This window comes from Engraulis encrasicolus, chromosome 13 (assembly GCF_034702125.1).
Source record: "Engraulis encrasicolus isolate BLACKSEA-1 chromosome 13, IST_EnEncr_1.0, whole genome shotgun sequence".
In the NCBI taxonomy this organism is placed as follows: Eukaryota; Metazoa; Chordata; class Actinopteri; order Clupeiformes; family Engraulidae; genus Engraulis; species Engraulis encrasicolus.
The window spans coordinates 24,385,711-24,412,417 of record NC_085869.1 but is presented as its reverse complement, the minus strand read 5'-3'; the positions used below and the strand labels follow the sequence as shown (position 1 = coordinate 24,412,417).

Below are 26,707 nucleotides of genomic sequence, written 5' to 3'. Positions count from 1 at the left end.
TTACATATATGACTGTGCTTCATCAGTGTAACAGTAGTATGAGAAGCTGTGAGAACAGATGACATGACCCAGTGACGTGGTATACATGGCAAATAGGAGCCCCAGCACCAGCCCTTAGGACACCCCTGTGAAGAGGCTATGAGTTGAGTGCTGACCTTGCCATGATACATGCTAAGAATGATATTACCAGACTCATAGAATGTCTGGAAGAACATGTGAAACATAAAACTCAATTATTTAAATCTAAGAGAGGTGTTAAATAACCATGTTTTGAAAAAAAAAATGCTAGCTGGTGTGTCTGCACAAAGATCTTTCGATTTACTACAAAACAAAAAGAGATGTCCATAATCTCTTCTGAAAATATCTTTTGGCTTAGGCTACTAGAAACAAAATAAAAGAGTAATTTTGAGCCTGGCTTTTTCCAGATTTTGAGTTTTTGCATTTTGAAATTTAATGCATATTTAATTAGACATATTCTAATTACCATATTAAAACATAACATCTCAGAAAACTTGCAATACATTTTTTCTCACAAATATGTGAGTGATCACCGGGTTAAGTTTCATGGTGATATCGGCAAGCTAAAATGTTTGGCCTATTCACCTGGAGTGTCTCTCTGCCCTTATAATAAGCCTATGGCAGCCATGTTAAAAAAAAACAATTTCCCGAAGTCAGATGTAACTAGATTTTTAGTATGTCATTTAGCAGGTCCAATAGTAATAGAATCCATGAAAAAAACCTTTTGTATCAATTTTTTGGGGGTTAAACCCTAAATGTAGGCTACTCGCCTATTTAGGCTGCTCTTTTTGACAATGACAATAAAACTCTTTCACTTGAACTCTTGAATGGGAGGCGGGGATAATAACTTTCATTTCTCCGTAACTCGCAACCCGGGAAGCATGATGAATACCATGGCAATTACCGGTAATCTCAGCAGAAGTTTCGTTTCCAATGGTGCGCAACAGAGCCATCTAATAACAGAGTTGCGCAAACCGGGGACCAGGAAGTCGGTTGGTGATGTGATTCGCGTAGATTAAAATGTTTCTTAACAGTAAACTTCTGTTCGTTGGAAACTAACACAGAACCATCACATACCAAACAAAGATTAAGTACAAACAAATTACATTACCTTTACCACATTTTCTGTGTTCTACGGCCACCTCCTGGAACTAAGTAACTTCTAATAGAACTAAAGTCAATGGGGATTTCCATGTTAACGCTCCGTGAGCCTCCATGAGAGCCGCCATTGCTGTGGAAAGATTGGTCCATAGAGGTCTATGGGAGTGGCGTAACTCTGATATTAGATGGCTCTGTGGTGCGCCATGTTTCCTAGTAAACGGTAACAGGTGATCCTCCGGAGGGCGTGGATTGGTTTTGCATCATGAGATAAATAAGTGCGCTTCCATGTTCGTTCTTGATAGAATCATGGCGTTCCGCGCTACAGATAGATGACAGGGTAGGTATAAAATGCCGCTAGTTAGGCCTATTAATTGCCACTGACTGCGAATTGATTTTGTTTTAATTTCCGAAACTTACTCCAGTTGCAGGAACCTGTCGCAGCTGTTGAAGGATGAGTGTCCCCGCTAGAAAAGGAAGAAAGAAGAAGTAGGTTAAGTATTAACTTCATCTTTCCGTGACATCTTACATTTGGATTAAGGCTAGGTGTGTTAATTTGTTGTTGATAATGCGAGGGAACAGTCTTGTTTTGGCATATAGTCTAGGCCTACGTCGTTTGGCATTTTGAGTTTGTCTTTGAAAGACTCTGGCCAAATGTCGCTTTTGGTAGCCTGAAATCCGGGGCATTTCTTTGAACAGGCCAACAAATTAGGTTACTTTTCTGGAATCCCTGCTATGATTGTTATGACTAGTAAAACCTCGAGGGATTGGAGGCAGCCCAATTTGGTTATCTGTTACAGCTATCAGGTTAAGAGCTAAGGTGTGCACGAGTTCCGCTGACCGCTTTTGCTGGGCCCAGGGCAAAATCATTTGGAAGGGCCCCCCATATTACAAAGTAATGAAAACCCAGTTCTGGGCCCTCTCTCTCTCTGGGCCCGGGACAACTGACACCCACCATATATGTATGTAATGAACAAATCTGCATTTATAGGGCTATTATGGTCTACATTTTGAATATTTTAAATTAATTGAGACTATCGGTTTGGAGACAGACTGTTTTAGACTGACTTATTAATTATTAAGATTGTTCTCCAATGAATGACAATATTTAGAAAGAAATATACCTAACCTTTTCAAAATTGTCAGTTTTACCTCCAACAACATAAATGGTCAAACCACCAATGCACATTCAAATGGCTACTTTGAACCTGTTATTTACCTGTTATTTACCTAGAGGCCATACGACCTCCACTAGAGGGTAGCAGACAAGTGTGCTCCCCCGATAATTATTCATTTTGTGGGTGTGGCAGAGCTCTCAGAATGTGTTGTACCAAATATAGAAGAGTAAACAATTCCACAATGAATGGAGCAGGCATGCAGCATCACAGAGTATAGCCTTTGCAATGTCATACACAACAAGAGGGAGCTGCTTTTATAGTATTATTCCATTGTACTGACGCATCTCCCTTGTAAAATCTTGGCAAATTTGGTGAATGATAAAAGGCTTGACAATTTGAACGGCAGTAATGGGAGTTTTTACTGAAATCTGTAAAATGTGAAAATGTGTTTTTATCAACGCTAGTTAGAGAGGAATCATTTGGCAGAATCCTGCAATTGCCTTTCCACGTTCCTGGATTTGAAATCCCTATTGCATTTATGCAGCCTTCCTTTAGCAAGGTTTTGGTCCCCAATCCTCTAGCGATGTTCAAACCCCCATGTAGTAAGTCATCCTTTATTTTGGGTGCTTGATGCTCTGAGGAAGTGGAAAGGCAACTGGAGCATTCTTCCAAATGACTTTCTTTGGCATTTGTTTTTTTTTTTTTTTTTTTTTTACTAGTTACTAGCCTCAAAACAAAACTTGGTGGCCATTGGGCATACTTCAGGCGACTCTTGCATAGAGACAAGGAGTAGTATGTGGGTTTTTTTTTTTTTTTACAATTAAAAACCCTTTATTTTAAACCAGGGTACATATCTAAAAACGCCCATACATACTAGGTACCCCTGTTTAAAATAAAGGGTTTTTAATTGTAAAAAAAAAAAAAAAATGCATACTACTCCTTGTCTCTATGCAAGAGTCGCCTGAAGTAGGCTCAACGGCCACCAAGTTTTGAAGAATGGACATTGTGGAATAGTAAAGTCCAATATGCCGGTGCTCTTCAAGTTGAAAGACATAGAGCAGCGCTCAGCATCTCTCCCACTAGCAGCCTCAAAACAAACCTTGCAATAATTTTGCTAGTATAAATGCACATTTATGGCAAGTCAAAATGTAATTTCTATTGTGCCACCCTTTTAACATTCATTAAATTAACTAAAAATTAGCAAGGAAGTTACGGTCGTCCAAAGGGACAACACTGCAAGAGCAGAGTGGGATTTAGCAAAATCCCTTAATTTTCAAGGGGTATTTGATGCTTTCCACTGGGGTGAGCAACCAAGAGATTAGGAACAAAACTGAGAACTTTTTAAAGCACCAAGTTTGAAACTAAGCAATGAGGAGCTGGGTCATTCCATGTCAATTCACACGCCTTCCCCACATGACCCTCTCCGATTTACCCGATATCTCACATACAGGTACCTTTTGATGTCAATTGAAAGAATACCAAGTATTAGCACCCTACGTCTAACGGTTGCGGAGATGAAGCCCTCCAAAGTTGGGGTGCCATGCCCACTTTTCAGGCCTGTGAATTGCATACAACATTTACAAGCAGATTTTGACACCTCTAGCTTTAGTTTGAAGGAAGATACAGGCCTAAAAATCACCACGGCCCCTCAATATGACCCTGTCTACCAGATGATGTGTTTACAAATAGCATGCCTTGATTATTTTTGGCTATATTAAGCCTTAAAAACTGACTTTGTGAAAAGCGTGATGAAGAGTCTTGCCATTTTGGGGTTCCAGATCATGGAAACTATGTATGCTTTGGGAGTTATAATTGATCTTCCATCATATTTGGGAACTGTACAGTATATTCCAAAAAAATTAGGCCACTCAGACTTTTAATGATGGAATTGGAGGGACTCTAAAACAGCTTTTGGACAAAATGACCTCAGGGTACCCTCTACTTCAGGTCTCAAATTAACCATGTGGGCACTTGATGACGGGAACGCCCTTTTAATCCTATGTACAGTAGCACTGTATCAAACATTCAAGCTTGGAAAAACTTTGTTTTTCAAAGTTCTTCATATTAATCTTGGCCTTCAAAGTTTATGTTTTTGTCTATGTCTTATCACAGTGTCTGTTTTGTCTGCTGCCATCTGCTGGTCAAAAAAACGTAACAACAGCATAATGTAAGGAAGCAAAAGGGCTGTAAAATCTTGCCCATAATTTACCAATAAAGTAGCCTAGAAATGTAGACGCCCCTAGGGGTTAAGCTCGCTAGGCTACCAATAAAGGACTTCAATTCTACAGTATATTGCTATATATTAATTATGATTTCAACAAGTATTATGCAGAATGCTCAATCATGATTACATTTCTACCAGGACACCCCCACCCCCATGGTAGAAATGTAGTGCAGGGTCGAGGCCATCTTGGGATTGGCATCATGATTGAGCATTAAGCAGTCACACTTAAAGGGACACTGTGCAGGAAATGGTCAAACAAGGTACTGCAACTATGCTGCTCATTGAAACTGGGCTGCCTATTGCCAAATTTGATCTTTACATGAAAGTTTACTAAGTAATAAACAAATATTTTCTAGTACGGTCCAAGTAGAGTCATTTTTGAAGCTAAACATGGCTATTTTTGGAAATTCAAAATGGCGGACCATGGAGAAGATCCCCCTTTTCATGTATGAAAAATGCAAATTTTCCAGTCATAATGAATACTTAGAATTTGATGGTGGTGGTAAGTATTCATGAAAAAGGTAACATTAGTGAATGGGCAACATGAATTCTGGAAATAAACAGCTAAAAATCTCACACAGTGTCCCTTTAAGAAATTATTTAAACTAGAAATATTAATCATGCTTAGTATATAGCATCATAATTAGTATATAGCAATATACTGTATAATTACAGTGCTTTTTTGGTATATTATGGGCAAGATTTTCCAGCCCCTTTTGTTTTCTTACATTACGCCGTTGTTGCTTTTTTAGACCAGCAGATGGCAGCAGACAAAACAGACACTGTGATAAGATATAGAGAAAAACATGTACTTTGAAGGCCAAGATTAATACAAAAAACTTTGAAAAACAAAGTTTTTCCAAGCTTGAATGTATGATACAGTGCAACTGTACATAGGGTTAAAAGGGGGTTCCTGACATCAAGTGCCCACATGGTTAATTTGAGGCCTGAAGTAGAGGGTACTGTAAGGTCATTTTGTCCAAAAGCTGTTTTTGAGTCCCTCCGATTCCATCATTTAAAGTCTGAGCGCCCTATTTTTTTTGGAATACACTGCAAAGTTCCCAAATATGATGGAAAATCAATTATAACTCCCAAAGCATACATAGTTTCCAAGATCTGGAACCCCAAAATGGCAAGACTCTTCATCACGCTTTCCACAAACTCAGTTTTTAAGGCTTAATATAGCCAAAAATAATCAAGGCATGCTATTTGTAAACTCACCATCTGGTAGACAGGGTCATATTGAGGGGCTGTGGTGATTCTTAGGCCTGTATCTTCCTTCAAACTAAAACCAGAGGTGTCGAAATCTGCTTGTAAATTTTGTATGCAATTCACAGGCTTGAAAAGTGGGTATGGCACCCCAACTTTGGAGGGCTTCATCTCCGCAACCGTTAGACGTAGGGTGCTAATACTTGGTATTCTTTCAATTGACATCAAAAGGTACCTGTATGTGAGATATCGGGTAAATCGGAGAGGGTCACCTGAGGAGATTCTAGGGAATCATGTGAATTGACATGGAATGACCCAGCTAGGACATTTGATTAGCTGGCCTGTCAGAATTAACGCTGCGCTAGATTGATTTAATAACAAAATAAAGACTTTGGAACAATAATGACTTGAGTTCCTTTTTTGGTGAGATAGGCACACTGCTTCTTCCCAGCTTGTGATCTTTTTGTCCATTCATGAGACACCTAACCATTTACCTTTGCTTGCTGTTGGTGTTAAAATCAAATATGGGCTATTCAACCTATTTAAAGACATTACTACTGTATTCTTACTTGTTCCTTCCAGAAACACATTTGGTGCAACGTCGCCCCCCTTCATAGACTACTTGAAAGACATCCTTAGGAGATATCCAGATGGAGGACAAATACTGAAGGTAGGCCTATTATGCGAATCATTTCGTGTGCTGCATAGTTCTCAAGGAGATTATGTTTTTGGTCGCATTGGTTTGTCTGTCTGTCTGTCTGTCTGTCTGTCAGCGGGAGAACTCAAAGCGTTATTAACGGATTTTGATGACATTTTGTGGAGTTGTTGGAAATTACAAAAGGGACAAGTGATTGCATTTTGGTGGTGACCCAGATAACAATCCAGATCCAGGATTTTTTTTTAAAGATTCTTCACCATCGCGGGATAGGCTGTAATTTGACATTCCAGTGTCTAACTTTCTAACAAGGCAGAAAGAAAAATGTTCTATCAAACGGCTTCCTTGGCGGAGGTCTGCACTCTCTGAGTGCATTTCTGGTGTTGTATGCTGTATAGTTTAATTATCAATTGGCGTGATCTCTAATGACATTCTCTGGCTCTTCTGTGAACAGGAGCTGATACAGAATGCAGACGATGCTGGAGCTTCTGAGGTGGTGTTCATTCACGACGAGAGGACCTATGGCAGAGACAGCCTGTGGAGTGAAGACCTTGACAAATATCAAGGTAGGAACTGTCAAGGACTCCTGGCTGTTCACATCTTGTAAATGTTGTAAACCTGCCTGTAAACCCATGCTAGTACATGACGCATGCAGTTATACACAACAAGAAAGCTATAAAATATAGATGAAGATAGTGCCTTGCTTTTCTGTTCATGGACAAAGTTTTATTTCATATGTGGGAGTGTTTGTGTTGAATTCCCAATGTGTGCCCAAGATCTCAATGTGTATCATTAATTTCATTATTGCAAGTAGAATGTCAAGTAAAAGTAAAAACTACTGCAGATGTTCTGTATCTGTTTCAGAGAAAACAATAGCCAGTGTATCATACAATTGCCTTATGACATTTGATTTTACGTTTGCTGTCTGAGATGTCTGAAGAGATGCCTGTGAAGTATGTTTCCTATTGCATTCTCTTTACAAATGTACGAGGGAAGTACTGTGGCCTTACGGTAGGGACACATAGGAGGCGAAGCAAGCGAAGCGAAGAGAGGCGAAATCCAGCCGTCATCAGGTCGTCGCGGCGAATCAAATGGAATGGAACAGTTATGTTGTTGATTTGATTGGGCCGCGGCAGGCGAATTCGCTCCTCATTTGCATAACATTAAACTTTCTTTAATAATTTTGCTTCGCTTCGCCCCTGTTCGCTTGCTTTCGCTTGCCATCGCTTGCCTTCCCCTCTCTCATAGGAATGAATGGCAAAGTTCGCAAATTCGCGTGTATGTGTCCCTACCGTTATACACCTGACCATGTACAGTATGGCATTATGGGTTGTTGACTTGCTCTGCGCTTAAGGAGGACTGCAGTGCAAAATTAACCCATTTTAGCCTGATGCTGCGTATATGTTGTCTGACCTTTGGCGCCTGGAGTGACGTACATGCTGCATTCACGCTCTTGAGATTTGAGGGATTTTAAAATAAAATAATGTGGGTATGTTAGAGCTGAATGAAGATTCTAATGCTATTTTTGTGTTTTTATGTGCTTCAGAGGCTGGCATATTTAGGTTTTAGGTTTTAGATTAGATTAGATGTCCCATAGGGATATTTGTTTTCACATCAGACTGTTCAGTTCCATCAGGTTAGATCTTTGTAGTACAAAGTACAAAATCTCATTACAATACATATAGACACCATTTTCACACATAGACACGTAAACATCCTCAGACTTCCATATACAATACATATACTCACATCTAGGTATTCATAATACACTCCTCTACATACATATACATTCCTCTCCTTCACATTACAAACAGTCAATTTTTGTTGTTGTTGCTTGTTTGCTTGTTCTACCCTCCCCTCTCATTTAATTTACTCAGCTATGTTTCAAAAAGGAGGCCACACCTTGCAGAGCAGTCTTGTTTATTGTACAAACGCGTTTCACGGTGTGCCTTCTTCTTTGCAGTTGCACACTGAAGAAGGCACACCCCGAAACGCGTTTGTGCAATTAAAAAAAACACTGCTATGCAAGGTGCAGCCTCCTTTTTGAAACATTGAATTTAATATTTGGGCCGGCACCCTCAGAGATTAAATGATTAAGAGTGACACCTGCTCCAAGAAGAGAACTAACTCAGCTATTCCACCAGCTATGCATTCCCTCTCACCACACATACAGTACATTAGTCCATACATTTCATCCCTGCATTGCCCCAAGTGTCACCATATACCCGTCTTGTGGCATCCTGTAGGCTTTTCCCTCCAACCTCGTGTCTGTGTGTCTGTGTGTGTGTGTGTGTGTGTGTGTGTGTGTGTGTGTGTGTGTGTGTGTGTGTGTGTGTGTGTGTGTGTGTGTGTGTGTGTGTGTGTTCATTTCTTGAAATGTGCTTTTTGTCAGTCCAAGGCCCTGTACCTGAGGCCAGATGGGAGAAAGATTAACTGGTTCAGGGGGTGATCTGGGCTGCTTGCTATTGTGTGGGCTAGGCATGTGATGGCTTTGTCATTTGCGTTAGTGAGGCTGGGGAGGTGTGTTATCTTGGATGCTGAGTTGGAGATTTTGATGAGTTTGTTCTTGCTAGTGAAAGTTAGTATGTTGAAGAAACAGGGGGCGGTAGAGTAGAAGGGGCTGTATGATGTAGTAGCAGAAGGAGATGGGGGCAACAGACAGTGATTTCAATTTGCGTATGATGTAGAGAGCCTCTGGTGTGCACGTTTCTGTGTGATGGTGGCATGCTCATTTAAGATGCATTTATTGTCAATTGTGAGTTCAAGGTATTTGAAGGTGCTGACCTGCTCGACTAATTGACCATGGATTGTGATACGATTAAGTCCAGAGGGTGGCTTTGATGCGTGGATGACCAGTTCTTTTGTTTTATCGACATTGAGTTGGAGGAAGTTGTCAGAAGTTGTTGTTTAACTGTTGTTCCCCAAAAAGGGCTTAGGCATTCAGCATTTTTGGCAGTTGTTTTAGGCTAAAATAGTAGAGTAGTAGAGTAACTTTATTGATCCCCAGGGGGAAATTCGGGTGTCCAGTAGCTTACATAAATACACAAATACACAAATGCCCACATGGACATTTCAAGACACAAATAACACAGGAATAGTCAGGGAGGGGAAAATAAAATAAAATAGTAAAGATAATAAATGTAAAAAAGGTAATTGTGCAAAAAAGACATTCTGTGAGTTGGGATAGACCAATGCAGAAAACATACTCTTTCAGTTCAGGTAGACAATCTTAACATGACCTGGAACAAGTGTTGATGGATACATCTATGATATAGTATAGTATGTAGAAGTAGGCAGTGTACAGAGTATGATAGGGGTGGAAAATTCTCACAATGTCACAGTAAAGTACAGGTAAGTGTATTAGGCGCACACACACACACACACACACACACACACACACACACACACACACACACACACACACACACACACACACACACACACACACACACACACAGGTTAATATTCACATGTTTAAACGGCAGTGATGTGCTCCCTGCTGCAGATGACGAGCACAATCCTGTGATGGGACCTTCTCTCATTGAACTCCATTGATTTTCATTGTGTTGCTTTCCATGATTACAATGACCCTAAACATACACCTAAGGCCAAAGTTGATTTTCTGGAGAGGTGTGAGTGAATCAGTGATTGAAGTGTGACACCCAATCTGCGTATTTGAAGTGTTTTGAAGTGACGTATCTGCTCATTTTCACATTATGTTCGATAGGCGACAAAACTTTTTGTCTTGTGAAAATCTGCCCTGTCTGTGTTCATTAAAGGGTCAATCTTTCTTTGGTGCATGAAATTTATTTTTGTACATACATTTTCATTCGGGAGGGTTGTAGCTTTCATATGAGTGACTTCTGAAGCCAAGTGATTAATTGAAAGTCAGGTTATTAGCTGTTATTCCAAACAGATGGATAGGCGACAACTTTTTTGGAGACGGGTGTAGTATAAGAAATGTGGCCAAACTTAATTTGCAACAAGAAGATGGCAAGTGTGTCACAATACATTTTACTGGCATAACCATGGTTCTCTCATTACATTTCTCCTGTGTTTCACCCTGGGATACACCTTGTCTGTGTATTCCTCAGAAGCCACAGTTTCATTTTGCTATGCCCTCTAGGCTGGCAGTAAAGGTGCTTGCAGCAAACAGGTTTTACAGGGTGCCCACAAAACCACTCCCTAGTTTCACACCTAATACATAATTTGCATACGTGTGTTTTGGAGGGTGAAGATGTCCGCCTATAAAAAACTAAATATCTCAGCCTCTGATACACAGAAAACATAAACATTATACAAAAAAGATTAATACTGAGACTAAGCCCTGATGAAGACCTGTGTGGTCGAAACTTCTCAGCTCTTTTAATCATGACTTAGCCATAAGTTAAAGGGACACTGTGTGAGATTTTTAGTTGTTTATTTCCAGAATTCATGCTGCCAATTCACTAATGTTACCTTTTTCATGAATACTTACCACCAGCATCAAATTCTAAGTTTTCATACATGAAAAGGGGGTTCTTCTCCATGGTCTGCCATTTTGAATTTCCAAAAATAGCCATTTTTAGCTGCAAAAATGACTGTACTTGGAACATACTAGAAAACAGAGATGTGGACTTGTGACTTGTGACTCGGACTGACTTGTGACTTGAGTCACAAATGACTCGACTTGAGACTTGACTTGCCAATATTAGGAGTGACTTGTGACTTGACTCGACTTGTACGCTATTGACTTGAGACTTGACTCGACTTGACAGTTTTAGCTTGCAATGACTTGCAATTGTGCTCCAAGTCAATGAATATATATATTTTTTGCATTTTGTGTGTGAAAAAAATGCATGAAAGAAAGAAAAAATAAATGATTTACCTTCAACCACAGTCAAAAACCATGCTAAAAAATATATATGATCAAGTGTGGGTTGCATGGTCACCCAAACAAACATGAAAGCTTGTCTGCAGCCGTGCTGTAATGGTTAGGGAGTTGGGCTGGAGATCACAGAGTTGCAGGTTTGAATCCCACCCTTAAACCCACCACTTCCTACATCTCCATCCATGACTGAAGTGCCCTTGAGCAAGGCACCTAACCCCATTTTGCTCAAAGGACTGTCACCAGTGATGCGCGGGCTGACCCGAAATCAGCGGGCGCTTGCAGTTAACTGCGGTCAACCGCAGGCACGGGTTAAGAAATATTATTTTTAATGAAATTCGGGTCGGGTGCGGTCGGTCAGGACCTTTGAAATGATGCCGCATTTTAAAGTAGGCTATAGCCAATACGCTATAGTTTACTTACTCACTGACTGTCACCAATATATGTGTTGGATAAAAGATAAAAGTAATTTAATGAATAATTATAAACCGTGGTAAAACCATGGTTAGTTTTCAGAGTAAAACCATGGTTCAATTTATCTATTTATTTAATTTATTAATTAATTTATTAATTTATTTATTTACCTAGTAAAACCAAAAACCAATGCCGAACCATGCTCAAAAAACTGAAATCATAGTATACCATGGTCGATTTTCGGGACATGACTGGCGAAGGGGGACATGCAAAGCAGTGTGGAGAGGTAATGAATTGATGACCAAAGGTAATTGTCAATATTGCACATAGAATACAAGGTGACTTGTTACTGACTTGGAAAAAATAAGACTTGGACTTGGACTTGACTTGGCTTTGGCACGACTTTGACTTGGACTTGACTTGACTTGGCTTTGGCACGACTTGGACTTGGACTTGACTTGGTCAAATGTGTCGTAACTTGTGACTTGACTCGGACTTGATTGGAAGGACTTGAGACTTACTTGCGACTTGCAAATTAGTGACTTGGTTCCATCTCTGCTAGAAAATATTTGTTTAATACATAGTAAACTTTCATGTAAAGATCAAATTTGGCAATGGGCAGCCCAATTTCAATAAGCAGCATAGTTGCAGTACCTTTTTTGACCATTTCCTTCACATTGCCCCTTTAAAGGCTTTTTAATTCACTGCCCCATTATTTACTTGGAGTTGCCCAGATAGAATTGAATTGACCCCCTTTATCCAAGAGCACCCAATACATGTGAAGACACTACGACTTTTTGAGCTACCAGTCATCTTTTGTAAAAAAGTTAAAAGCGAAAGTTCAGGAAAAGTGTAATGAAATTTGACATGCCCTAATTACCACCTGCATTCTTTTTTCTGCTCAACCGTCATTTGTCAGAATTCAGGGCGAAAAGATAGGCGCGCCTATTCGTATGAAGCTCATTCTCTGCCCAGCCATCATTCGATGTAATTTCAGCGCACTGAAATTTGGAATGCCCTTTAATTAACTACACAGCATTTATTCTCTGCTCACCTGTCTCCAGTCAGAAATGTGCTTTCTCGCTCGCACCCGCCACCTCTTTGTTCACCTCCCTTCCGTCGCTGTTTGGTCGATTCATCAGGTGTCCTGCCCTGGCTTCCTCTCCAGTTCACCTTACTCCTTTAATCTCTCACCATCATCGTCCGGGGGGTGTGCGCTCAGAGTTCGCACATATCTGCGGGCACAGATGCTGCCCGAGCTCTCAGTGGTGCTCTGTACTCCCAAGTTCGAGAATGTCTACATCATAGACATTTCTTGGCTGTGGCTGTACTTCAGCACCACGGCCAGCGATATTGCACCATACACGGCCTAATCCAACTTTCTCAGCTTCTCGAGTGCAGTGGTCTGTGGCGCGGACCCCGTGAAGCACTTTTGATGATCGTCCCACCGTGTGGACAGCCACTCTCCTGCCAGAGCCACACAATCACGGGAAGTCCGTTCTCCAGCGAGAACCACGATGTATACATACATGATTAATCCAAATTTCAGATAATGAACTAATTAAATGAAATAAGTTGCATTCAAAAGCTGAGACCCTCATCTAGCATTCGAACATGTAAAAAAAAAAAGTAATGACCCATAAGCTCCAGTTCTGGAGTCAATGTTGGCTACATGGCATCCGACATCAATGGGTAATTACTTTAAGGAATCTCATAGCGAATGCTCCCAAGTGTTACCTGGTGGTTGTTTGGGGTGGTGATTACATTACAGCTCAATTAAACGTCTGTAAGATGTGGTCCTCTGCAATGCGTTGATACCGTGTGTCTGCCACGTTCTTGCCTTAAAAATCTGTGCACATTCAACTGGCAACATACGTAGGTACTGTCAAGTGAAGGGTAGCTTGACCAATATAGTAGGTTCATGTTTCATTAGTGTATGTTTTATTTTTTCCACTCTGCCACTAGGTCCTGCCCTCTATGCCTTCAATAATGCTGTGTTCACTGAAGAAGACTGGCATGGCATTCAGGCCACAGGAAGAAGCGTCAAGCGCAATGATCCAAACAGAGTGGGGAGGTTTGGAATTGGCTTCAATTCTGTCTACCACATTACAGGTAAATAACACTCAGTATTACATACAGTGTTTACATGTGTACAGAATTGTTGTGTTAATAGTGATCTCATGAAATGTTCATTACCTACAGATGTGCCATCTATATTCAGTTCCAAATACCTTGGGATGTTGGACCCACAGGAGAAGATCTTTGGCGATCGAGAGGGAGGTTTCAGATGGTCTCTGGATGACGATGATGAAAGAAATGTGCTTTTGACCTTGAAGGACCAGTTTCAGCCACTTCGAGACATTGTTCAACAAGTCAGTAGGACAACCTGGGAGAAGGCCATAAACGAAGATCAGTGCTTCGAAGGCACTCTCTTTCGATTTCCATTGCGCAGTGAATCATCTGAAATTTCTGACAACTTGTATAATTCAAGCAAAGTTGTTGAGCTTTTCGACAGTTTCATCGCAGATGCAGACATTAGCCTTCTCTTTCTGAGACACGTATCCAATGTCTCCTTGATGCACATTGACTCCTCTGGCTCTGCAGTCACAAGACTTACAGTATCCGTGTCTAGCATCACAGCGTGCTCAGATTCAGATAGCACAGGCAACCATGTAGGGGGCACAACTGTATTTAAAACCATTTCTGCTGATTCACCCAGTGAGGGAGAGAAAAAGACCAAGTGGCTTGTAACATCATACTGCTTGACGAAGGGAAAGGTGGCGAAGATTGACTCACTTGCTGAAAAGCTGTGTTACAGTCCCCAGGTTGATTTGGCCTTTCCTTGTGACCGAGAAAAGTTTTTTTCTGATGGAAGACTGAGTTGTTTCCTTCCACTTCCCAACAATGAGTCCAACAGAACAGGGCTCCCAGTCCATATCAATGCCTGCTTTGGACTGACAGACAATCGGCGCCAGATCAAATGGCAAGATGAGGACCAGAAAAACGATGAAGCCGCTCAGTGGAACGAGATTTTGATGACCGATGTCCTTCCCCTCAGCTACCTAAAGATGATCCTCGATGCTATTCAGTGTTGCAGAAACTCCATCCTCTCCGCAACATCAGTCTACAACATGTGGCCCAACATTATCCATATGCAACACAAGGAAAAATGGCATGAAATAGCAAAGGATGTTCTGAAACGCCTACTGATTGACCAGCCCGTGTTCTCCCTTGCCAAAGATGAGATGATTTGGGTGACCCCATCAGAAGCCGTGTTTCCAGCTGATGACATTGACGATCCAGCCTTGACGTCGGCTCTGGCCAGAGTTCTGATGACAGAAGGTGAAAATCTCGTCGACATCCCGCAGCATGTGATTGATGACGTCAGAGAAGTTTTTCCTCAGCCATACACTCTTCAGTGGATTACCCCACAGTTTGCCAGAGATGTTCTTCACAGATGCATGATGGAGGAAGTCTCGCGCCATGACAAGCTTTCTCTTCTTGACTATGTGCTAAGTGATGGAAAATATGAGGAGCTTGAGGGTCTTCAGCTCTTACCACTTACCAGTGGCATCTTCAAAACCTTCTCAGATTGGGACGACTGCACTGCTTTGATTGACAACGAAGAATTTCCAAGGTGAGTTGCATGTACTATATGCACATTGATATCTCTAAATGACCGGTAGCCGATATGTGCTTTGTACTGAGTAACAGATTAAGACTTGGTTATTACATTTTTTTGTAACAGTAAGGTTATAGCATAGGCCATACACTTTCAATTGTATGTATTAATCATTTACAAATGAATGGTGTTTTTTTTTCAGAGAGTTGCTGCCATTTTGTGAAGACACATTTGTATCCCAGGAACTAAGCACCAGCAGCCTTGACCATCTTAGAAATTTGGCCACAAAAGGTTTGGTCCTCTCCATATTAAAAAATATACAGTTAATCTAGCTTTCTGTCTGTGTGTGAAATGTAAGAATTGTATTGGAAACTAATGTAATGCCTTTTTCCTTCTTTGTAACTTATACTAGGAATCTTCAAAATCATCAACCTGGACAGGCAAAATGTAGCTGATTTGACAAGGCAACATTTACCACTTGACTGGAAAATCGACCGAGGCTATGTAACATGGGACCTTGACAATCCTAAACATCCTCGAAGAGGTTGGTTGGTTGCATTTTGGAAATATCTGAATAGCCACTGGGATGACTTGAGCCACTTTGTTGGCATGCCAATTGTAGCTGTCGAGCCATTTGGGATTGATTCCAGATCCTTGCTTTTGGCAAAGCTAGAGGAGAATTCTACTTTGGTGTTTCAGCACAGTAAACACAGTAGCCTGTCTGACCAAGTTCAGAACGTGGTTAGGAATGTAGGTGGAACGGTCATAGAAAGGGATGAATGTCTCAAACACAATGACATTGAGACATTTGTTTTTCCACCATCACCAAAAAACCTGCTGAAAGTCTTCCTAAATATAAGCAGTGATCGGGTTATCAATGGAATCCACTCTACTCCATGTAAAGAAAAAGAGGAACTGAAGTCTGTCCTTTCCTCCCTGGATTCTCTTTCAAGTAAAGAGCAAAACATAGTCTCTCAGATGCCCTTGTTCCAGTTGATGAGTGGAGAGTATGTATGTGTTCAAGGAAAGCTGGCAGTAGTTCTGAACTCCTTACCAACCATTCCATCTGACCTACCCATTCTCAACTCTGTGATTCAGTGTGCTACTGAAGCAGACCGCAGACTTTTGACCATGCTCAAGGTTAAACTTTTGGATACTGCACACCTGGCCCTTCATTTGGTGAGCTGTATTGAGACAGGGTCTTTTAGTCCAGTGAATGAAAAGAAAACAATGTTGTGGATATTGCAACATGGTGCCACCCTTTTCTCACAGAATGTGATGTTGTACAAGAAATGTAAAGACCTGAAGTTTGTTGAAAGAGAGGGACCTGGCCAAAACGACAAAGCTTCAAGTATGTTTGATCCCAGCAACGAAACCTTCAAGAAAATCTTTGAGACAAAGTTCTTTCCCTCATCTGACTACACAATGACCCAACAAATTCTCCAGAGTTTAAAACAACTTGGACTGAAGTCAAATGAGAAGGACATCTCACCAAGCCATGTGCTTGATGTCGCTGAAACCATTGAAAAGACTCAAACTAGTGCAACAGCATGGGACAAAGCAGATGCCTTTCTCAGAGTGCTGAATGACCATGATCTCATCTCGAATTTCTCTCCTTGTCAGCTGAAACACCTGCAGAACACACTGTGGTTTCCATGTGAGAAACCAAGTATTTCAACCAAAGACCTGAATGCCAAAGACAGAAAAAGAGCATTCTACAAGCCATGTGACATCAGGCATGCACGCTATCACACTGTTATTGGGTATGTCATGCCAGTTATTGCTGAGCTGAATGAGAAAGTATGCACACAACTTGGTCTACTGAACCCACCACCTGCTGAGAAGGTCATGGAGAATTTATCAGTGCTGAAGGACATGTCACAAACCATACATGACCTTGAGAAAGATGTCCAGTTTAAGACAACTCTCCTTGAGTCATACAAGTTCATGCAAGACCATGTTGGGCTGTTCAGTGAATTGATTAAAAAACGTTCTTTTCCTTGTCTTTGGATTGACAATCATTTTGTATCACCAAGTGATGTTATTTTGGCCTATCCCTCTGAATTAGACCTGACCTCATATATTGAGAAAGTTCCAGACGAATATTTGCCATTTGAAAAGTTATGGACAGAACTTGGAGTGAAATCGACACTTTCAGCAGACGAGATTGAGAACATTCTTCATGATATCAAAGACGGGATTGATCAAAGAAATCCACCCTTTGGTACTCTCTCTGAGTTGAAAGTGTCTGTTAATATTCTGAACTGGATGCGCAAGATGAAGAAACCTGCTAAGGATGATACTCCAATACCAGTTCAAGCTGAAAACCAAATGTTCACATTGCAGCCTGCCTCCACAACTGTGTTCTGTGATATTAGCAAAGAAGGATTGCTAGACCTGAAGGAAGACCATGAGGATTTTCATGTCCTCCATGAGGAGATACTCCCTGTGACTGCAGACTGGCTGAACATTCCACTTCTCAGCACTCGCATTCTAAAACCAGAGTTCATTGGAATAGAGCAGTGTGGGCAGAGGGAACCTATAACTCAAAGAATCAAAAACATTCTGAGAGAGTATGATGAGGATGGTGACTTATTCAAAGAGCTCCTACAAAATGCAGAGGATGCTGGTGCAAAAACATGCAAATTCATGGTTGACTTCAGGAAGCACACAGAGCCTGCAGATAGTCTCATTGACCGTGGAATGTCCCAATGTAGTGGTCCGTGTCTGTGGGCATTCAACGATGAATTGTTTTCAGATGAAGACTGGGAAAATATCACAAAGGTGGGATCAGCTTCAAAAGAAACAAAAGTGGAGAAAATCGGAAAATTTGGAATAGGATTCAATGCTGTATATCATGTGACTGATGTTCCTTTTGTTTTGAGTGGGAAGAAGTTGCTAATCTTTGATCCAAATGTGACACATCTGAAGAAGTTTATAAAAAACACAGGAAATCCAGGAATCAAACTTGACTTGTTCCATGAACGAATTTTCAGAAGGTTTCCTGGACAGTTCAGATCATTTGAAGGCATTTTTGAATGTGATTTCTCTGAGAAAAGCACTCAAAAATTCTATAAAGGGACATTAATGAAGTTGCCCTTTCGCACTCCTGAGGAATCCAATGTCTCAGAAATTAGCACAAAAATGTATGATACCGATCGGATCATTGAGTTAAAAAAAGACTTCAATGAGAAAGCAGACACTCATCTCCTTTTCCTCAGAAATGTTGAGAAGCTCTCTCTCCAGACTTTGCCAGAAAATACTACCACACCACCAAAAAAAGACCAAACACAAACTCTAGTTCAGATTACTAGGAAAGTTCTGGAAACAATTGAAATTAAGGATGGAATATCTAAGGATATGCAAAGACGCTGCATGAAATCCTTGATGCGTCACTATCCCAAGTGTGCTGATGTAATTGATGGATCCAAAGGAACTATTACTGAAATAATGCAGAGCAACATTCATGGAAGTGATTGCAAGCACTGGTTGCTCTTCTCTTGTTTTGGCGTCAACAGTTCACTTAAAATGGCACTTGAGAAAAATGAGCTAAATGTTGTCTCCCTACCCATTGGGGGAGTAGCTGTCCCTCTGGTAAAAGACCATTCAGCAAAATGGGCTACAAACAAAAGCGGCTTGCTTGGACAAGCATTCAGCTTCCTGCCCATGTCACTCCAAACAGGTCTTCCTGTAAATATCAATGGCTCTTTTGCGGTGATGTCGAATCGAAAATGTCTATGGGAGACCGGACCCAAAGCAGAATGGAACAAGGCTTTGCTAAAGGATGCTGTAACAAGTGCCTACATTTCTGCACTTCTTGTCTTGAAGAAATTGTCAGAAGATGGAAGTCTTTCAAATTATCTGTACTACAAATTCTGGCCAAACAAAGAAGAAGTAGGCACTGCATTTCAACCTCTGGTTGATTCATTCTACTCTGCAATTGCAGAGGGATTTTGCAATGGTGACCTTGAGCTTTTCAGTGATGGTAAGAATTGGTGCTCACTGGACAATGCAAAGTTTCTGGACCCCGTTATTGCACAGCACAAGGAAGTTGGACCACTTGCAGAGAAAATGTTTCAAAGTAGTCAACATCCTGGAACATGTGCTGTCTCACTTCCTTCGTGGGTAAGAAAAAGCTTGATAAAAAGTGGCTTTGAAGACATTGTCAAGATGAGAACACTGACCTGGGCAGATTTCTTTCAAGAAGTGGTATTGAAAAATTTGCATTCATTGGAATGCCATGACAGGAATTCTATCATTCTCAGTGCCATCGACCTCTGTGATGATGATGTTGATGAGCTACTCAAAGGGCATTGCTGCATTCCCTCAAAAAGTGGTGAACTGTTGTACATCAAGAAAGCAGTAAATCCTTCAGGAAAAGTGGCTTGTCTGTATGATGATGATGAGGGAAGATTTCTCGGTGGTACTGGAGATGAGTTCTGCTCCCCAAAAAGAATCCAAAGGCTCATTGCCTTGGGGATGCTGAATGATCATCTGCCTTTGGAAGACGTAACTGAGAGAGCTGGCACAATACAGAGGGTTTGGGAAAAAGACAAAAGCAAAGCAGTGAAACGTCTCCAATGTTTGTTTGAGTTGATTGAGGAACTGCCAGCCGACAAGAAATCTCATCATTGGTCTTCACTGCAAAACACATTATTCATCCCTGCATTACTGCCAGTGAACATGGAATGCAACAATAATGTGACTGTTGCGTTGAAAAAGCCCAGTCAAGTGTATCACTCCTCTTGCCGAAATTTGGTAAATATGACAGAGTTTACTGTAGACCATGAACACTTAAAGATCCACGAAGACAACAAGGTCCTTGAGAAACTGGGTGTGCGTAAAGAACCACCACTTTACATGGTGCTTCGGCAGCTGGATGAAGCATCTAGATGTGAAGGGCAAGATCAGTCCTTGTTCAGCAAAATAGCACATGACACCTACAGTTTTTTGAACGAGTGGCTAAATAAGGATGGTGATCCAACCCAAATTGCTGAATTTGCCAAATCTGTACCATTCGTTTTTGTGGAGAACAAATTTGTACATGTTGGTTGTGTAGCAAAGGATCAAGACTTTGAAGCCAAACCATACCTCTGTGTACTTCCCACTAGCTTCACAAGATTCAACACACTTTGGGAATGTGTTGGCATGCAGCAAAATTTCACACCTCAGCAGTTTGCTACTGTGCTGCATGAAATAGAAAGCAGGTATGGACCCAATCCTCTTTCTGAAACAGATCTTAATATCTGTCTTGATATACTCTGCAAAGGTCTTCTTAAGACTGAAGATGCAGGTTCACAGAACTATCTTGTACCTGATGAAAACTCAGTGCTGAGACCCAGTTCCGATCTTCATTACAATGACAGCCCATGGATGCCAGTTACAGCTGTTACTTTATGCCACAATCGAATATCAAGAGAAGTTGCACGCCACTTTGGCGTTAAAACAACAAGACACCATACGCTACAAAATCATTTAGTCGATGGATTTCCATTCTATGCAAGAGAATTCGCACAGCACGAGAACTTAACAGTTAGAATCAAAAACATCATAGATGCATATCCTTCCAAAAAGGACATCATTAAGGAGCTCATTCAGAATGCAGACGATGCAGAAGCAACTGAAATACACTTCATCTGGGACAAAAGGAAACATGGCACAGAAAAGACATTTGACAAGAAATGGAATTCACTTCAAGGTCCAGCTCTGTGTGTCTACAACAATAAGGTGTTCACTGATACAGATTTGGAAGGCATTCAGCGGTTAGGAGAAGGCGGGAAACGTGATCAGTATGGAAAAACAGGAAAATTTGGGCTAGGATTCAATTCAGTTTACCATCTCACAGATTGCCCTTCCATACTAACAGAAGATAAATGGCTTTGCATATCTGATCCACATGTGAAATATTTAAAACTTGCAACAAAGCAATCACCAGGATGCATGTTCAAATTGGAAGAAGAATTTAAAGAATCCTTCACAGATGTTTATGATACTTTTTTGCCATCAGATTTCAAACTTACCTCTGGAACTATGTTCAGATTCCCACTCAGAACTTGGGAAATGGCCGGGGAATCAGAAATATGTAAAATGGACATTACTGACAATCAGATGATGGATCTTCTGGAAGTGTTTGCTGAAGACTCAGAGGGCTTGATCCTCTTCCTGAAGCATGTCAAGAAAATACAGTTCCATACAATAAGCCCTGACTCAAATGAACTATTGTCTATGTATACTATCGAAAAAGAGTTGCCTGAGAAAAGCAAGATGAGCATAGCAAACTTCCAATGTCAAGTTCAAAATTCTGTGGTGCCCTGTGAGGTCATCTACAGTGTGATTGTTTCTTCAGCAGATCAAAAAGGGCAAGGGAAAAGTCAGTGGGTCATTGCAGAACAGTCCGGTCCTCACCAACCCAGCCCTACCAAAACCACAACTCCCAGCAAAATGATATTGGAATCAGAGGATTCACTGACTCCACACACTGCTGTAGCAGCATGCATTAAGGCAAAGACTTCTGTACCAGAATTTATTGGGAAATTATTTTGCTCCCTCCCATTGCCTGGGAGTACTGGGCTGCCAGTTCACATCAATGGGAATTTTGAAGTTGACTCGTCCAGAAGAGGCCTATGGAAAGCAGATGAGGTCAGTACAAAAATTGAGTGGAATGAATACCTCAAACTGGACATCATATCACACCTGTATGCCGATCTTCTGAAACACATACAGATGACCATTGAAACAGGAGAACATCATAGTGCATTGCTTTTAGGATCAAAGTTGGACTCGACCTATCTGAAGTTTTTCCCAGTGATCACAAGAGATGTGCAAAAAGAGTGGCACACAATGATTAATCATGTTTACAAATCCATCAGTGAAAGGGATCTCTCTGTGATTCCCATCCTGCACACTTCCCAAAAGGCAACAGCACATCTGACTTCAAAAACATCTCTCATTGCACACAATGACCTCAAATACCATGGGAACATGAAATGCACAGTCATCTGGTCAAATGTTTGCAAACAAAGTCCAGTGGATTCTCCTCATTTTATGAAAGAGTTGAAAACTGCTGCCATGCTCTCTGCATTGGAAGATCTAGGGCTAGGTGTGGTTCCTTGGTCTTACAGGATGATTGAGGTATCTGAAGGTTTTAAAACTGCAGATGTGAAAGTGATGGAGTTGTGTCCTCACAATGTGCGGGAATACCTGAAAGAAAAACCTGTGAATGATGCACAGAAAACTTCAAAAGGGTTGCCCTTACCATTAGACCAGACACTTCTGAAAAACAGGGAGCAATTTGCCTTACTCCTGGAGTTCTGCATGGAAGATATACAAGAAGAAAATATTAAATGTCTTGATGGACTTCCTCTGCTCCTAACTCAAGATCAGATGCTGAGTGTTTTTGACGGGCAGTCTCCAAAGCAGTTTTCTCAATTTTGGGAAATATTCCAAGGACATGGTGCAGTCTTTGCAGATTACAAGCTGAACAGGAGTCACAGTGCAAAATTACAACAAGGGGGATACCTAGCAACACTGACAATTCCAGTGGCAGCAAAACTCTTGAAACCATTACTTGAGGACCTTGTTGAAAAGCCTGACATTAATCCACCTGATTGGTTACGTAAACTGTGGGAGTTCTTTGATTATGAAATCAGGTACAAGGCCTTAAACACGAAGGGTGAACAAGGAACCCAATGCTTCAAAGAGATTACTGAAGCATTTATTGACTATCCCATTGTACCCATCATTATCCCCAGCCAGAAGAACAGACAAGGATTGGAGACATTGAGGAACCTTTCCTCTGTTGTCTGGGAGGAGAAAAATCCCATAACATCCACACTTCTGAAATTAGGCCTGGCGACACTTCAAACTAATTTTTTTATGGGATTTTCCCAAGTGAGAGACACACAGCTGAGGCGCGGAGTCCTTAGAATAGATGACAGTTCTGCAGTTCTTGACCAGCTACTAAAGGTACCCCACTCCAGCTTCAAAAATCTTGCTGGCAGTGAGCATGATGACCTTCTGCAATTCCTTCAAGCTGGAGTGAAAGCAGCAGAAAACCCTCAGGAATATCAGAGTAAGCTCAGGTCATTGCCCCTATTTGAAACCGTACAGGGTTGGCGGCAAACCATCAGTGGAAATGGCAATGTTTTCATCTTGAAAATAGATCACGTGTACAAATTCCCTGATTTGTTTAACATTGACACAGATGAGAATGTTTTTCTAAAGCACAGCATAGTGAATTCTTGCCTGTTAAAAAGCATGAAAATACCAATCTTGACAGATATAGATTTTTATGTGAAGTTCCTGTTACCATCCTTGCACAGGCTCACACATCCTCAAATACTTGACTGCGTTAAACTGCTGTTGATCTTGAAAGAAAGCAGTGCATACGACTCTTTCAAAGACCAGATCATTAGAAAACTTGGAGGTATCCCGTTCATCCGAAACATCCATGGGACTCTTCAGGTGGCTTCATACTACTTTAGTGAAAAACAGAGTATCTACAAGGCCATGCTTCCTCCTGAGAAATTTGTACCATCAGCATTTTGGGAATTATTCAAGCGTGAAAAACAAACAAGACAGCTTCTAAAGGACCTTGGACTGAAACACGCAGTGTCAGAAGCTGACATAATTGAATTTGCCAACATGATTCAGTCAGATGCAAAAAAGAAAGTCAACCTAAAGGAACTGCAAAGGAAATCCTCAGCTTTGTTCAAGGAAGCATTGTCATTTAACCACAAACATAAAAAATCCAACTTGTTAAAGCAGATGGCAAATATCAAGTGTCTCTTTCCTGTACAGATTCAGAAAGAACTGTGTGATTACCATAAACCCTTTGCTGGGGAAGGAGATCTGGTTTCAATCAAAGGGTCGTTGCTTGAAGGAAGCACTGACCAGCACCTTATTTGGTCTTCCATGCCAATTATCCAGGCAGGTGAATTTTCTCGATCTGATGTTGTAGAGTTAATTGGAGCAGGGGCTCTTGATCAACCACCTTCAGCGTTTGTGGCAAAACATTTGAGCAATACATGTCTGTCAAGATGTCAGGGTGAAAACATGATGGCCATCAGAAAAAAGGTATTCATAAAATCATACGCATATTTGCAATCAAAGGATTTCGATGGATCGCAGCTCCAGGGCTTGCCAGTGGTTCTTGTTGAAAATGAAACCGTTCTTGTGAAGGCGAGTCAAGTGGTGTTAAGTCTTGACAACCACAAGGATTTCAGACCCTATCTGTTTAAAATAAATCCAAAACTTGCAATATTTGCTGAGTTTTTCAAGAAGATAGGGGTGACTGAAAGACCTACAATAATGCAGTACAACACGGTCCTACAGGACATTTACATGGACTCAAAGGACAAAGAAACTCTCAATCCTAATCAGCAGGGGGCACTCAAACGGGTTGTTCAGAATTTGTTTCAGCTGATCAGTGATCAACCTAAAAAAGCACAATCTCTTGAGAAGCTGTATTTGCCATCTTCGGATGGCAAACTATACCAGTCAAATGACCTGTTCTTCAATGACACCAGCTTTCAAACAGCAAGACTTGAACACTCCCTGATAGACAAACTCGGCCTCCTCATGAACTTGGGTCATTGTTACCTTAAATCTGACCCATACGAACATCAGAGGTTGTTGCAGTTGTTGCCTTCAAATATCCGCCCAGCAATGTTGTCAAGTGTCATCTCTGAAAGACTTGTGCAATCTAGTAAGAAATTATGTGAATATGGGAAGAACTGTGACTTCAGTGGTTATTTTGAGAGACGGCTATCATCAAGTCTATTTTCACATGGCCTTACATGTTTAATCAGGCAACAAAGTAATGGCAAAATTTCTCATGCAGCTGCAGTTGAACAATGCAAAAATACCTTTGGAAGACTTCAAATCACCTGCTGTGAGAACCTTGCTACAGAGCTTTTTCTGGATGAGGAGCAACTTGCTAACACTGCGTCTGACACACAAGTGTATGTCTCAAAAGAGGCAGAAGGTTGTACTTTCTATCTTAAACACAGTGATGATGGAAGGGCTCCTAAGATCATCAACGAGGTGACCATGACAATCTGCCAAGAAATTAACTCTTTGCTGCGGAATTGTCTCTGCTCTAAGTTCATGCAAGTTTTAGCTCAGCTTCTTTTATGCGAATCAATGGAGGACGTTGAAAAAGCTTTGGAAAAGGGGGCAATCCGTAATTGTGACAGCATAGCGGAAGGGTATCAAAACCCTGACCCTGGGAGTCCCATACCAGAGGAATGGTATGATGCCCTTGACATGAACATTATGAACAACTATGAAATGGGTGAATATGTTGGCTTCAAAAAGACATCAGAAGATGACCACTACTATTATGCAGTAGTTACTGAGCGGTTAGACAAAGGAGACAAAAAAGGCTATTGCAGATACAAAATACAGATTGGCATTGATGAGTTTGTGGAGGTAACCTCCTTTGATCTTTACCAGTTTAAACGTGACAAGACAGCTGCACCTGTTCAAAGTGTTTCCAGGGATGTGGAGTTATTGAATGGAGGAGCTGGACCATCAACTGAAAGGGACTTTCCCAACAATTTTGAAGACATCAAAAAAGAAATAGATCAGCACTTGAAGGAAATTTGGACTCTAACGAAAGATGAACAACACAAAGCCATTCACCGCATGTATCTTCTGTGGCACCCAGACAAAAACCCAGGTCAAAAGGAGCTTGCCACCGAGGCATTTAAGTACTTGAAGAACAGAATTAAAGAATTTCAGCAAAATGGACACAGTCACTCATCTTCAGACAATTTTAGAGGACAAAATGGGAATGAAACGTCAAATTGGTCATGGGATTTTGAGGAATTCTTCTCTAGATGGGATTCTGAGGCATCACGTCACCACCAAGGGAGACAGAGGTTTTACCAGAACAACCGCAGATCCCAATATGATTTCTGGTCTTTCCACCCGGACATGCCGAGACCTGACAAAGACGAAGCCAAGCGCTGGTTTTTGCAAGCCCAGTGTGATCTAAATGCAGCTCAACACGACACAGGAGGAGGAAGCACAGAGTGGTGTTTGTTCAAAATCCATCAAGCTGTGGAGAAGGCTCTCACTGCAGCAGAGTACAGGGGGTGTGGAAAACGCTCTACCAACTGTTCTATTTCCAGTCTGGCTCAGGTAGTGTCAGGCTACAACCCTCTGCTTCAGGATTTACCCCGTCTTGTGAAACGCCTTAAAGACTTGGGTGTGGATGCAAAAACAACACAGTATCCTAATTACCATCCTTCTCCTAAGATTCCAAATAATGCATTCCAGCCAGAACATGAAGAAGAAGCTCTAGATATTGGATTGGAACTTCTACAAAAAGTGGGCACATACTTAACATAGATGAGTACTTTTAAGAATTTGACTTTGTTTTTTTCCTTTGCTTTTCTTATGGGGATTGGGCCATTTGGTGACATGCTCAGCATAGATGAGTACTGCTCTGCATTTTTGACCTTTTTTTCCCCTTTGC

At 41.1% G+C, this 26,707-nt stretch overlaps 1 protein-coding gene across 2 annotated transcripts; it reads left to right on the top strand.

The window, feature by feature from the left end:
* Positions 1-1,352: 1,352 nt before the first annotated feature.
* LOC134460904 (sacsin-like) lies at positions 1,353-26,599 on the top strand. Of its 2 annotated transcripts, XM_063213513.1 has the most exons (8): positions 1,353-1,456; positions 1,542-1,605; positions 6,250-6,337; positions 6,777-6,888; positions 13,569-13,715; positions 13,806-15,240; positions 15,428-15,516; positions 15,638-26,599. In XM_063213513.1, the coding sequence occupies exons 2-8, from the start codon at positions 1,571-1,573 to the stop codon at positions 26,578-26,580; spliced, it is 12,849 nt and encodes a 4,282-aa protein (XP_063069583.1). In that variant the 5' UTR covers positions 1,353-1,456; positions 1,542-1,570; the 3' UTR covers positions 26,581-26,599. The 2 variants fall into 2 exon arrangements, with proteins under 2 accessions (XP_063069583.1, XP_063069584.1); XM_063213514.1 differs by lacking the exons at positions 13,569-13,715; positions 13,806-15,240; positions 15,428-15,516; positions 15,638-26,599 and having other exon boundaries at positions 1,364-1,456; positions 6,777-7,005.
* Positions 26,600-26,707: the final 108 nt, after the last annotated feature.